At 46.5% G+C, this 14,337-nt stretch overlaps 1 protein-coding gene across 1 annotated transcript in view; it reads right to left on the reverse strand.

The window, feature by feature from the left end:
• Nucleotides 1-324: 324 nt before the first annotated feature.
• Nucleotides 325-14,337, reverse strand: part of ISM2 (isthmin 2) — a 30,794-nt gene continuing 16,781 nt past the window's right edge. The window contains exons 3-6 of the mRNA XM_063948207.1: nt 11,843-12,134; nt 6,557-6,694; nt 2,917-2,991; nt 325-1,237 (exon numbers count right to left, since the gene is read on the reverse strand). Of these exons, the coding sequence (XP_063804277.1) occupies nt 717-1,237; nt 2,917-2,991; nt 6,557-6,694; nt 11,843-12,134 (1,026 nt within the window). The 3' untranslated portion in view covers nt 325-716. The remainder of the gene's footprint in view (nt 1,238-2,916; nt 2,992-6,556; nt 6,695-11,842; nt 12,135-14,337) is intronic.

Raw genomic sequence — 14,337 nt, forward strand, 5'->3', positions numbered from 1 at the left:
CAGCAGCTATGCCTGTTACAGCACCTCTGCTAGCGTTCATTAGAACAGATCCTTCTACCATCATCTGAAACTCACCGTTGGCACAGAATTTGCCCACATAATTTCAAAGCCAGGGATAATTACCATCCCAGCATGCCTGCCACCGATTCGCTGTTCGGGCAAGCTAAGACTGTCAGGGCATGCTGGGATGTATGGTTCCCCAGCAACTGGAGGGATAAATGTTAAACACTCCTGCTTAAAAGGAATGATAAATTACTTTTTTTAATGACCATTGTACCACAAATTAATTTGGGCTGTTTTTTTTTTTTGGGGGGGGGGGGGGGGGGGGGGCAAAATGTAAAATTATCTGAACAAGGTAAGATTTGTAATGTATAAGGAGGCGTAGTCACCCCATATAATAGGACACAGCTGTGTGTATATACTCTATTACAGCTGTATTCACTGCACTTTTGTTTTTGTTTTGCTGAATAAAGGACATAATTTCCTTTTATACGTTTGTGCAGGCACACAAGATTTATAGTGAGTGTGTGTGGATTAGAGACCTGTTCTGTTCACACTCCATACCACGTGTACCATGCTCACTATATAAACATTGGTGGCGAAATACTGAATTCCAATATATTACAACTCTTTGGCAAAATCTGGAGAACACTGGCTCTGCCGCAGCAGCAGCCGTCCTGGCGCAGTCTACACGTACAGCCGCACTACCACTGTGCCTAGAACTCCCGAGCTTCCTGGAGCTGGGACAGATACTCCTCCTCAGAGGGGTTCTCAGGACAGCCCCGCCCATTGTTGGGGGGACGCAGCATGTGGATACGGCTCCAGTCGCCCTTGCACAGGATCCAGGGCATCACGTCCGCTTTGTAGTGAAGTTCAGGGGAGAAGTCTGCACTGATCAGGTTGGGGATCCCAGCTGCACGGCCGCGGGTTAGCAGTCTCAGGGAATGGTCGTAACAGCAGTGCTGCGCTCCCAGGCTGCTGCTGTCTCGAGACAGCAACGAACGCAAGCAGAAGTGAGCACCAGGATTGTAAATATCCAGTCTTTCCCGGCCGCCACTTGCATCCCTCCAGCGGAAACTGCTAGCCAGCTTTTCATCTCGCAGCATCAGTGAACTGTATACGGCTTCCGATGGGTAAGAGCAGGGGCAGCTGGGCAATTCTGTCAGCACCCGCTGTAAGTAGCTGCTCAGGAACTCGCTCTTACATGTCAGCCAGCGGTCACAGCTGTCCTGGTGAGCTGGAAAATAATGAAAGGCCATGTAAGAACGGAACGTAAGAGAAGGATGGTAATGCCACAAAGAGGCAAGAGACAGAGCAGTGAGCAGATGAGAATGAAGGAAAGAAAGTTGTCAGAAAAGCAATATATGGAGGGAATTAAAAGATGCGGAATAGAGGCAGGAACATGTGAGAAATAATGAAAGAATTAGGCCTGGACAATGCGAGAGATGAGAAACATAACAAATGAACACACGGTGGATGGGTGTTACTGAGCCCTTAAGACCGTGGTTTCCAAACTGTGCCCTCAAGACACCCTAATAGTCTCGGTTTTAAGGACATTCATGCTTAATCACAGGTGACTTATGACTTATTAGCGCCTCAATTTGATTATACCATCTGTGCACAAGCATAGATATTCTTACAATTCTGACTGTTAGCGTGCCTTGAGGACCGAGTTTGGGAAATCCTGGCTTAAGATAAGTATATTGATGGGCGAGGGACGTGAGATACAAAGAAAAGAATTGGATGTGGTTAGAAATAAGACCTAAGTGAGATTGGAGAATAATACCCCTTTCACAGCGCTACTTTGACCCAGGTTAGACACGGAATGACCCGTGTTACGGCAGTGTGAAGGGTTCCACCCGAGTTATGTGAGAGATGAAGAGAGATATGGGGGGGCATAGGCAAACATAAGATTAAGATCGCTAGAATATAAGAGAAAAATTATGGAAAAAATATTAAAAATTAAGTGAAATGAGAAACGTGAAGTTGGAAGAATAAAAAAGGGTTGAAGAGAAGAGAGATTGGGTTTATGGCAGAAATTAAGAGGTGAGGGATATGAGAGATAAAGAGAAAAGAGGGTTGGGAGAATGAGAAATTAAAAGAAGGAGCGTTGGAGGTATGAGAAATAAGAGATGGTGACTCAAATTAAGATATGGGGGTTATTCAATTAGCCGCAAATTTGTGGCACTTTTTTTTTTGCAGCAGTCGGACGAAAATTGCGGCAGAAATGGCTTTTCATGGGTATGCACGCTCCTGTTTTTCGACCTATTTAATTCCAAACCGGTTTCCCGTGAAGTCTTACAGTAAAAAGTGTAGGGGAAAATGGGGAAATCAGCCTGTACCCCAAAAAATGCTTTTTGTTCAAACTGAAATCTAAATTTACAATAAAGCAGCCAGTATTTACCCTGCACAGAAACAAAATAACCCACCCAAATCTAACACTCTGCACATGTTTTATCTGCCCCACCTGCAGTGCAAAATGGTTTTGCCCATTAGAGAAAGATCTGAATTCGGCCCTATGTGTGCAATGAACAGAAGAGAAGTCATGGGTGAAAGAACTGAGAGACGAAGGGAGATGGGTGATCGATCACGTGATTGCTGAAGAAGAAATATGTGAGAGATGAGAAATGGGTGGAAGGTCTCAGAGATGAAGTGAAATGGGTGAAGATGTAGATGTAAGCAATGAAGAGAGATGAGTAATGTGAGGGTTGATGACGAGAGATGAATATAGGGGAAAACTGATATAGGTTGATGGACTAAGAGGTAAAACAAAATTGAGCAACAAGAAAAATGAAAAATAATAATAATAATATATAATGCCAGAATAATGGATATGGAAAACATTGGGAGGCAGTATGGAGAATACTGTGTTTGCAAGCAATCTATATTTCCCTAAAGCTGTCCACCAAATCTCACCAGACTCTGGAGCCGGGGTCTCACTCTTGGCCAGAGTGGTCCACAGAGTTGCATTCTCTGCATTTTCCTGTTCTCCTGCAGAATCATAAATAACACGTATTAGGATAGCAATATACTGTACACCACTGTTAATCTTACTATATTTTTTGGCAACAAAAGAAAGCAAAGATACTCCTGGTTGGGGCACCAATCTACCACTAAGAATTGGCAACGCTAAACTTAGCTTTTAGTAATATCTATATGGCAGGCAGCCATTGAGAAAGCCCCCTCGAAGGTGAAACGTGCATCTGGAGGGGTGGTTAGCGTGGCGACTCCTCCTCTCGGCAACCCCATACCATCCCTGAACACACAGGTATTATTCCTTTTCTGCCGCGGGGTACATTGGTTTCCACAGGGAAAACATCTGGGTGTAGAGATGGATCTTTATCCAGGCACCAACAGGCTTAAGCTTTAGACCATGGGTCTTCAACCTGCGACCCTCCAGCTGCTGTGGAACTACATATCCCAGCATGCCCTGCCTCAGTTTTAGCATACCTTAATAGCAAAACTGTGTCAGGGCATGCTGGGATGTGTAGTTTCACAGCAGCTGGAGGGCCACAGGATGAAGACCCATGCTTTAGACTGTCCCAGGATGCATTGGGGCCTCCTCTATAACCCCGCCTCCAGGCACTGTGAGCTTAGTTTCGAGTTGGTGCCTGCAGAAGCAGGTCACTTAACGGGGGCTGCACTGGGCAGCCCTGAAAAAACTTTTAGAAGACTTCAAGGTACGCAGCACTTACATATCAGGGTGACATTCTGTGCTGCGTCTCCGTCACCTCCCAAGCGGCGTCGCATACTCCCGCTGGCTCTGTTCCCGGGTACTTGCGGCGGAGACGCTCCGGCTCTAGGCACACAGTCGCAGACGCTATCCTGGTTCGCCTGCTACAGAAGGGAGGAGGTAAGAGGGTCCCCCAGGCGGGACCCGCCATTAAATCACGTTCCGATCGCCGTCTAAGGAGATGGACTGCGACGCTGGCGTGGACACTGTAACAGAGCAGATATTAATATATCTGACCTGTACTCCTATGCCCTGGTGGATATAGTGGGGTCCCTGCTCTGTTACAGTGTCGACGCCAGCGTCGCAGTCCGTCTCCTTAGACGGCGATCGGAACGTGATTTAATGGCGGGTCCCGCCTAGGGGACCCTCTTACCTCCTCCCTTCTGTAGCAGGCGAACCAGGAGAGCGTCTGCGACCGTGTGCTTAGAGCCGGAGCGTCTCTGCCGCAAGTAACCATCTCCTTTCTCTTGTTACCAGTATTCTCTATCTTCCTCTCATGGGAGCACCTCCATGGCCTGACTTCGGGTTCACTACAATATGCCGGCGGTCGGGCTCCCGGCGACCAGCATACCGGCGCCGGGAGCCCAACCGCCGGCTTACCGACAGCGTGGCGAGCGCAAATGAGCCCCTTGCAGGCTCGCTGCGCTCGCCATGCTACGGGCACGGTGGCGCGCTACGCGCGCCACACTATTTTATTCTCCCTCCAGGGGGGTCGTGGACCCCCACGAGGGAGAATAAGTGTCGGTATGCCGGCTGTCGGGATCCCGGCGCCGGTATACTGTGCGCCGGGATCCCGTCAGTCGGCATACTGAAGACCACCCCTGACTTCAAGTATTTGTACAGGAATTTCTAACCATGGAGTAAATCCACTATATACTATGTACAGGGTGCCAGTGCTCAGGCTTGTCCCTTCTCCCCGACTTTAATTATTGTAAGATACTATAAATGATTGTTCTTTTACATGGAATCCATTATGTGTAAATACACAGAGAAGCAGATTATTCCATAGTAACTTGTCATTTATTGCAGCTAATAATGTCATATGTAACATCAACTATAGAACACTCATCCCAGCTAGTAATAGCATCTCTGTGACATCACCGCTAGTAATAGCATCTGTGACATCACTGCTAGCAATAGCATATCTGTGACATCACTGCTAGTAATAGTATCTCTGTGACATCCCAGCTAGTAATAGCATCACCACTAGTAATAGCATCTCTGTGACATCACCGCTAGTAATAGCATCTCTGTGACATCACCGCTAGTAATAGCATCTGTGACATCACCGCTAGTAATAGCATCTCTGTGACATCACCGCTAGTAATAGTATCTCTGTGACATCAAAGCTAGTAATAGCATCTCTGTGACATCACAGCTAGTTACAGCATCTCTGTGACATCACCGCTAGTAATAGCATCTCTGTGACATCACAGCTAGTAATAGCATCTCTGTGACATCCTCGCTAGTTACAGCATCTCTGTGACATCCCCGCTAGTTACAGCATCTCTGTGACATCCCCGCTAGTAATAGCATCTCTGTGACATCCCCGCTAGTAATAGCATCTCTGTGACATCATAGCTAGTAATAGCAACTCTGTGACATCACCGCTAGTCTAGTAATAGCACCTCTGTGACATCACTGCTAGTAATAGCATCTCTGTGACATCACCGCTAGTAATAGCATCTCTGTGACATCCCCGCTAGTAATAGCATCTCTGTGACATCACCGCTAGTAATAGCAATTCTGTGACATCACCTCTAGTCTAGTAATAGCACCTCTGTGACATAACTGCTAGTAATAGCATCTCTGTGATATCACCGCTAGTAATGGTATCTCTGTGACATCACCGCTAGTAATGGCATCTCTGTGACATCACCGCTAGTACTGGCATCTCTGTGACATCACCGCTAGTAATGGCATCTCTGTGACATCACCGCTAGTAATAGCATCTCTATGACATCAACGCTAGTAATACCATCTCTGTGACATCACCACTAGTAATTGCATCTCTGTGACATCACCGCTTGTAGTAGCATCTCTGTGACATCCCCGCTAGTAATAGCATCTCTGTGACATCACCGCTAGTAATAGCAATTCTGTGACATCACCTCTAGTCTAGTAATAGCACCTCTGTGACATAACTGCTAGTAATAGCATCTCTGTGATATCACCGCTAGTAATGGTATCTCTGTGACATCACCGCTAGTAATGGCATCTCTGTGACATCACCACTAGTAATGGCATCTCTGTGACATCACCGCTAGTAATGGCATCTCTGTGACATCACCGCTAGTAATAGCATCTCTATGACATCAACGCTAGTAATACCATCTCTGTGACATCACCACTAGTAATTGCATCTCTGTGACATCACCGCTTGTAGTAGCATCTCTGTGACATCACAGCTAGTAATAGCATCTCTATGACATCACCGCTAGTAATACCATCTCTGTGACATCACCGCTAGTAATGGCATCTCTGTGACATCCCCGCTAGTAATGGCATCTCTGTGACATCCCCGCTAGTAATGGCATCTCTGTGACATCACCGGTAGTAATAGCATCTCCGTGACATCACAGCTAGTAATAGCATCTCCGTGACATCACAAACTGTATAGGACCCGCAACATAACAACTAATTATATTGTATCTGTGAGATCCCAGCTAAAAACAGCATCCCTGTTACATCACAACTTATATTGTCCCGTGACACAACAGCTAGTTATAACATCTCTGTGACATCACACTATTGATACTGCCTTTGTGACATCACAGCTACATTGCTTCCTGTCCTAAGAGAGCTGAGCAGCAGGGGGCTCACCTGGACATGAGGGAAGGTCACACACTCGAGACTCTGTTGCTGTACAAGAATAGCCACAGGATCGGGTACGTTTTTGACTGGGACGGCCACAGGTAGCACTACACGGAGTCCAGTGACTCCACTCATCCTCATCATAGTCTGAGACAAGAGAAGCATACATACAAGCTCAACATGATTCCTGTGTAATGTGTGTGCAGCTCAATAACAGGAGGAGAAGAGCTCCCTATAGCTGGAGTATATATCACCTGTGTGTATACTGCCCCTACTGTCACCCTACAGCTGGAGTATATATCACCTGTGTGTATACTGCCCCCTTCTGTCACCCTACAGCTGGAGTATATATCACCTGTGTGTATACTGACCCTACTGTCACCCTACAGCTGGAGCATATATCACCTGTGTGTATACTGACCCTACTGTCACCCTACAGCTGAAGCATATATCACCTGTGTGTATACTGACCCTACTGTCACCCTGCAGCTGGAGCATATATCACCTGTGTGTATACTGCCCCCTTCTGTCACCCTACAGCTGGAGCATATATTACCTGTGTGTATACTGCCCCCTTCTGTCACCCTACAGCTGAAGCATATATCACCTGAGTGTATACTGACCCTACTGTCACCCTACAGCTGGAGATATATCACCTGTGTGTATACTGCCCCCTTCTGTCACTCTACAGCTGGAGATATATCACCTGTGTGTATACTGCCCCCTTCTGTCACCCTACAGCTGGAGCATATATCACCTGTGTGTATACTGCCCCCTTCTGTCACCCTACAGCTGGAGCATATATCACCTGTGTGTATACTGCCCCCTTCTGTCACCCTACAGCTGGAGCATATATCACCTGTGTGTATACTGCCCCCTTCTGTCACCCTACAGCTGGAGCATATATCACCTGTGTGTATACTGCCCCCTTCTGTCACCCTACAGCTGGAGCATATATCACCTGTGTGTATACTGCCCCCTTCTGTCACCCTACAGCTGGAGCATATATCACCTGTGTTTATACTGCCCCCTTCTGTCACCCTACAGCTGGAGCATATATCACCTGTGTGTATACTGCCCCCTTCTGTCACTCTACAGCTGGAGCATATATCACCTGTGTGTATACTGACCCCTTCTGTCACCCTACAGCTGGAGCATATATCACCTGTGTGTATACTGCCCCCTTCTGTCACCCTACAGCTGGAGCATATATCACCTGTGTGTATACTGCCCCCTTCTGTCACCCTACAGCTGGAGCATATATCACCTGTGTGTATACTGCCCTCTTCTGTCACCCTACAGCTGGAGATATATCACCTGTGTGTATACTGCCCCCTTCTGTCACCCTACAGCTGGAGCATATATCACCTGTGTGTATACTGCCCCCTTATGTCACCCTACAGCTGGAGCATATATCACCTGTACGTATACTGCCCCCTTCTGTCACCCTACAGCTGGAGATAGATCACCTGTGTGTATACTGCCCCCTTCTGTCACTCTACAGCTGGAGCATATATCACCTGTGTGTATACTGCCCCCTTCTGTCACCCTACAGCTGGAGCATATATCACCTGTACGTATACTGCCCCCTTCTGTCACCCTACAGCTGGAGATATATCACCTGTGTGTATACTGACCCCTTCTGTCATCCTACAGCTGGATCATATATCACCTGTGTGTATACTGCCCTCTTCTGTCACCCTACAGCTGGAGCATATATCACCTGTGTGTATACTGCCCTCTTCTGTCACCCTACAGCTGGAGATATATCACCTGTGTGTATACTGCCCCCTTCTGTCACCCTACAGCTGGAGATATATCACCTGTACGTATACTGCCCCCTTCTGTCACCCTACAGCTGGAGCATATATCACCTGTACGTATACTGCCCCCTTCTGTCACTCTACAGCTGGAGCATATATCACCTGTACGTATACTGCCCCCTTCTGTCACCCTACAGCTGGAAATATATCACCTGTGTGTATACTGCCCCCTTCTGTCACCCTACAGCTGGAGATATATCACCTGTGTGTATACTGCCCCCTTCTGTCACCCTACAGCTGGAGCATATATCACCTGTGTGTATACTGCCCCCTTCTGTCACTCTACAGCTGGAGCATATATCACCTGTGTGTATACTGCCCCCTTCTGTCACCCTACAGCTGGAGATAGATCACCTGTGTGTATACTGCCCCCTTCTGTCACCCTACAGCTGGAGATATATCACCTGTGTGTATACTGCCCCCTTCTGTCACCCTACAGCTGGAGCATATATCACCTGTGTGTATACTGCCCCCTTCTGTCACTCTACAGCTGGAGCATATATCACCTGTGTGTATACTGCCCCCTTCTGTCACCCTACAGCTGGAGATAGATCACCTGTGTGTATACTGCCCCCTTCTGTCACCCTACAGCTGGAGATATATCACCTGTGTGTATACTGCCCCCTTCTGTCACCCTACAGCTGGAGATATATCACCTGTGTGTACACTGCCCCCTTCTGTCACCCTACAGCTGGAGCATATATCACCTGTGTGTATACTGCCCTCTTCTGTCACCCTACAGCTGGAGATATATCACCTGTGTGTATACTGCCCCCTTCTGTCACCCTACAGCTGGAGATAGATCACCTGTGTGTATACTGCCCCCTTCTGTCACCCTACAGCTGGAGCATATATCACCTGTGTGTATACTGCCCCCTTCTGTCACCTTACAGCTGGAGCATATATCACCTGTGTGTATACTGCCCCCTTCTGTCACCCTACAGCTGGAGCATATATCACCTGTGTGTATACTGACCCTTCTGTCACCCTACAGCTGGAGATAGATCACCTGTGTGTATACTGCCCCCTTCTGTCACCCTACAGCTGGAGCATATATCACCTGTGTGTATACTGCCCCCTTCTGTCACCCTACAGCTGGAGCATATATCACCTGTGTGTATACTGCCCCCTTCTGTCACCCTACAGCTGGAGATAGATCACCTGTGTGTAAACTGCCCCCTTCTGTCACCCTACAGCTGGAGATAGATCACCTGTGTGTATACTGCCCCCTTCTGTCACCCTACAGCTGGAGATAGATCACCTGTGTGTATACTGCCCCCTTCTGTCACCCTACAGCTGGAGCATATATCACCTGTGTGTATACTGCCCCCTTCTGTCACCCTACAGCTGGAGCATATATCACCTGTGTGTATACTGCCCCCTTCTGTCATCCTACAGCTGGAGATATATCACCTGTACGTATACTGCCCCCTTCTGTCACTCTACAGCTGGAGCATATATCACCTGTGTGTATACTGCCCTCTTCTGTCACCCTACAGCTGGAGCATATATCACCTGTGTGTATACTGCCCCCTTCTGTCACCCTACAGCTGGAGATATATCACCTGTGTGTATACTGCTCCCTTCTGTCACCCTACAGCTGGAGCATATATCACCTGTGTGTATACTGCCCTCTTCTGTCACCCTACAGCTGGAGCATATATCACCTGTGTGTATACTGCCCCCTTCTGTCACCCTACAGCTGGAGATATATCACCTGTGTGTATACTGCCCCCTTCTGTCACCCTACAGCTGGAGCATATATCACCTGTGTGTATACTGCCCCCTTCTGTCACCCTACAGCTGGAGCATAGATCACCTGTGTGTATACTGCCCCCTTCTGTCACCCTACAGCTGGAGTATATATCACCTGTGTGTATACTGCCCCCTTCTGTCACCCTACAGCTGTAGCATATATCACCTGTGTGTATACTGCCCCCTTCTGTCACCCTACAGCTGTAGCATATATCACCTGTGTGTATACTGCCCCCTTCTGTCACCCTACAGCTGGAGATATATCACCTGTGTGTATACTGCCCCCTTCTGTCACCCTACAGCTGTAGCATATATCACCTGTGTGTATACTGCCCCCTTCTGTCACCCTACAGCTGGAGATATATCACCTGTGTGTATACTGACCCCTTCTGTCACCCTACAGCTGGAGCATATATCACCTGTGTGTATACTGCCCCCTTCTGTCACCCTACAGCTGTAGCATATATCACCTGTGTGTATACTGCCCCCTTCTGTCACCCTACAGCTGGAGATATATCACCTGTGTGTATACTGCCCCCTTCTGTCACCCTACAGCTGTAGCATATATCACCTGTGTGTATACTGCCCCCTTCTGTCACCCTACAGCTGGAGATATATCACCTGTGTGTATACTGCCCCCTTCTGTCACCCTACAGCTGGAGCATATATCACCTGTGTGTATACTGACCCCTTCTGTCACCCTGCAGCTGGAGATATATCACCTGTGTGTATACTGCCCCCTTCTGTCACCCTACAGCTGGAGTATATATCACCTGTGTGTATACTGACCATACTGTCACCCTACAGCTGGAGCATATATCACCTGTGTGTATACTGCCCTCTTCTGTCACCCTACAGCTGGAGATATATCACCTGTGTGTATACTGCCCCCTTCTGTCACCCTACAGCTGTAGCATATATCACCTGTGTGTATACTGCCCCCTTCTGTCACCCTACAGCTGGAGATATATCACCTGTGTGTATACTGCCCCCTTCTGTCACCCTACAGCTGGAGATATATCACCTGTGTGTATACTGACCCCTTCTGTCACCCTACAGCTGGAGCATATATCACCTGTGTGTATACTGCCCCCTTCTGTCACCCTACAGCTGGAGATATATCACCTGTGTGTATACTGCCCCCTTCTGTCACCCTACAGCTGGAGATATATCACCTGTGTGTATACTGACCCCTTCTGTCACCCTACAGCTGGAGCATATATCACCTGTGTGTATACTGCCCCCTTCTGTCACCCTACAGCTGGAGCATATATCACCTGTGTGTATACTGCCCCCTTCTGTCACCCTACAGCTGGAGATATATCACCTGTGTGTATACTGCCCCCTTCTGTCTCCCTACAGCTGGAGATATATCACCTGTGTGTATACTGACCCTACTGTCACCCTACAGCTGGAGATATATCACCTGTACGTATACTGCCCCCTTCTGTCACCCTACAGCTGGAGCATATATCACCTGTACGTATACTGCCCCCTTCTGTCACCCTACAGCTGGAGCATATATCACCTGTACGTATACTGCCCCCTTCTGTCACCCTACAGCTGGAGATATATCACCTGTGTGTATACTGACCCCTTCTGTCACCCTACAGCTGGAGATATATCACCTGTGTGTATACTGACCCCTTACGGTGGGGGGAATCCTGCTTACTGCAGTCTACATTGGGTGGCACCTCTCTGCTGGTGTCAGACTCACCGTAATGATATTTGTCCTCAGAGATCCAGTTGTCACCGGGGGTGCCATGTGTGTTGGCATCTCCACCACTGAGGATGTTGTCCTCCCAGTCATACTGTGAGTAATCAGCCGTGTCCGGCCCCACGGTGCCCGGGGTTGAAAGCTTTCCATTGGGGAAATCGCTGTACTCCCAGAACAGTGGCCAGAAGAGCTCATGCTGTGACGCCCAGTCCGGATCATTCCAGTCTGTGCGAGTATCGGAGAGGTCCAACTCAACTTCTGTCTGAGAGCTGGGGTCCACCTCGATAGTGACCTGGGAAACAGACCATAACCCTATAGATTTTATATATAGTCACACTTGTGCTAATCCACACATCTGCACAATCAGTCACGCCAACCTATATATCCGCACAATCACACTAACTATACATCTGCACAATCAGTCACGCCAACCTATATATCCGCACAATCACACTAACCTATACATCTGCACAATCAGTCACGCCAACCTATATATCCGCACAATCACACTAACCTATACATCTGTACAATCAGTCATGCCAACCTATATATCCGCACAATCACACTAACCTATACATCTGTACAATCAGTCATGCCAACCTATATATCCGCACAATCACACTAACCTATACATCTGTACAATCAGTCATGCCAACCTATATATCCGCACAATCACACTAACCTATACATCTGTACAATCAGTCACGCCAACCTATATATCCGCACAATCACACTAACCTATACATCTGTACAATCAGTCACGCCAACCTATATATCCGCACAATCACACTAACCTATACATCTGTACAATCAGTCATGCCAACCTATATATCCGCACAATCACACTAACCTATACATCTGTACAATCAGTCATGCCAACCTATATATCCGCACAATCACACTAACCTATACATCTGTACAATCAGTCATGCCAACCTATATATCCGCACAATCACACTAACCTATACATCTGTACAATCAGTCACGCCAACCTATATATCCGCACAATCACACTAACCTATACATCTGTACAATCAGTCATGCCAACCTATATATCCGCACAATCACACTAACCTATACATCTGTACAATCAGTCATGCCAACCTATATATCCGCACAATCACACTAACCTATACATCTGTACAATCAGTCATGCCAACCTATATATCCGCACAATCACACTAACCTATACATCTGTACAATCAGTCATGCCAACCTATATATCCGCACAATCACACTAACTATACATCTGTACAATCAGTCATGTCAACCTATATATCCGCACAATCACACTAACCTATACATCTGCACAATCAGTCATGCCAACCTATATATCCGCACAATCACACTAACCCATACAGTACATCTGTACAGTCACACTAATCTATACATCTGTACAGTCACACTAATCCATACATCTGTACAATTACCCTAATCCATACATCTGTACAATTACCCTATTCCATACATCTGTACAGTCACACTAATCTATACATCTGTACAATTACCCTATTCCATACATCTGTACAGTCACACTTATCTATACATCTGTAGTCACACTAATCTATACATCTGTACAGTCACACTTATCTATACATCTGTACAGTCACACTAATCTATACATCTGTACAATTACCCTATTCCATACATCTGTACAGTCACACTTATCTATACATCTGTAGAGTCACACTAATCTATACATCTGTACAGTCACACTTATCTATACATCTGTACAGTCACACTTATCTATACATCTGTACAGTCACACGTATCTATACATCTGTAGAGTCACACTTATCTATACATCTGTACAGTCACACTTATCTATACATCTGTACAGTCACACTTATCTATACATCTGTAGTCACACTAATCTATACATCTGTACAATTACCCTATTCCATACATCTGTACAGTCACACGTATCTATACATCTGTACAGTCACACTAATCTATACATCTGTACAATTACCCTATTCCATACATCTGTACAGTCACACTTATCTATACATCTGTAGAGTCACACTAATCTATACATCTGTACAGTCACACTTATCTATACATCTGTACAGTCACACTTATCTATACATCTGTACAGTCACACGTATCTATACATCTGTAGAGTCACACTTATCTATACATCTGTACAGTCACACTTATCTATACATCTGTACAGTCACACTTATCTATACATCTGTAGTCACACTAATCTATACATCTGTACAATTACCCTATTCCATACATCTGTACAGTCACACGTATCTATACATCTGTAGAGTCACACTAATCTATACATCTGTACAATTACCCTATTCCATACATCTGTACAGTCACACGTATCTATACATCTGTAAAGTCACACTTATCTATACATCTGTACAGTCACACTTATCTATACATCTTTACAGTCACACTAATCTGTACATCTGTACAATTACCCTATTCCATACATCTGTACAGTCACACGTATCTATACATCTGTAAAGTCACACTTA

The sequence above is a fragment of the Pseudophryne corroboree genome, chromosome 12 (genome assembly GCF_028390025.1).
Source record: "Pseudophryne corroboree isolate aPseCor3 chromosome 12, aPseCor3.hap2, whole genome shotgun sequence".
Classification (NCBI taxonomy): domain Eukaryota; kingdom Metazoa; phylum Chordata; class Amphibia; order Anura; family Myobatrachidae; genus Pseudophryne; species Pseudophryne corroboree.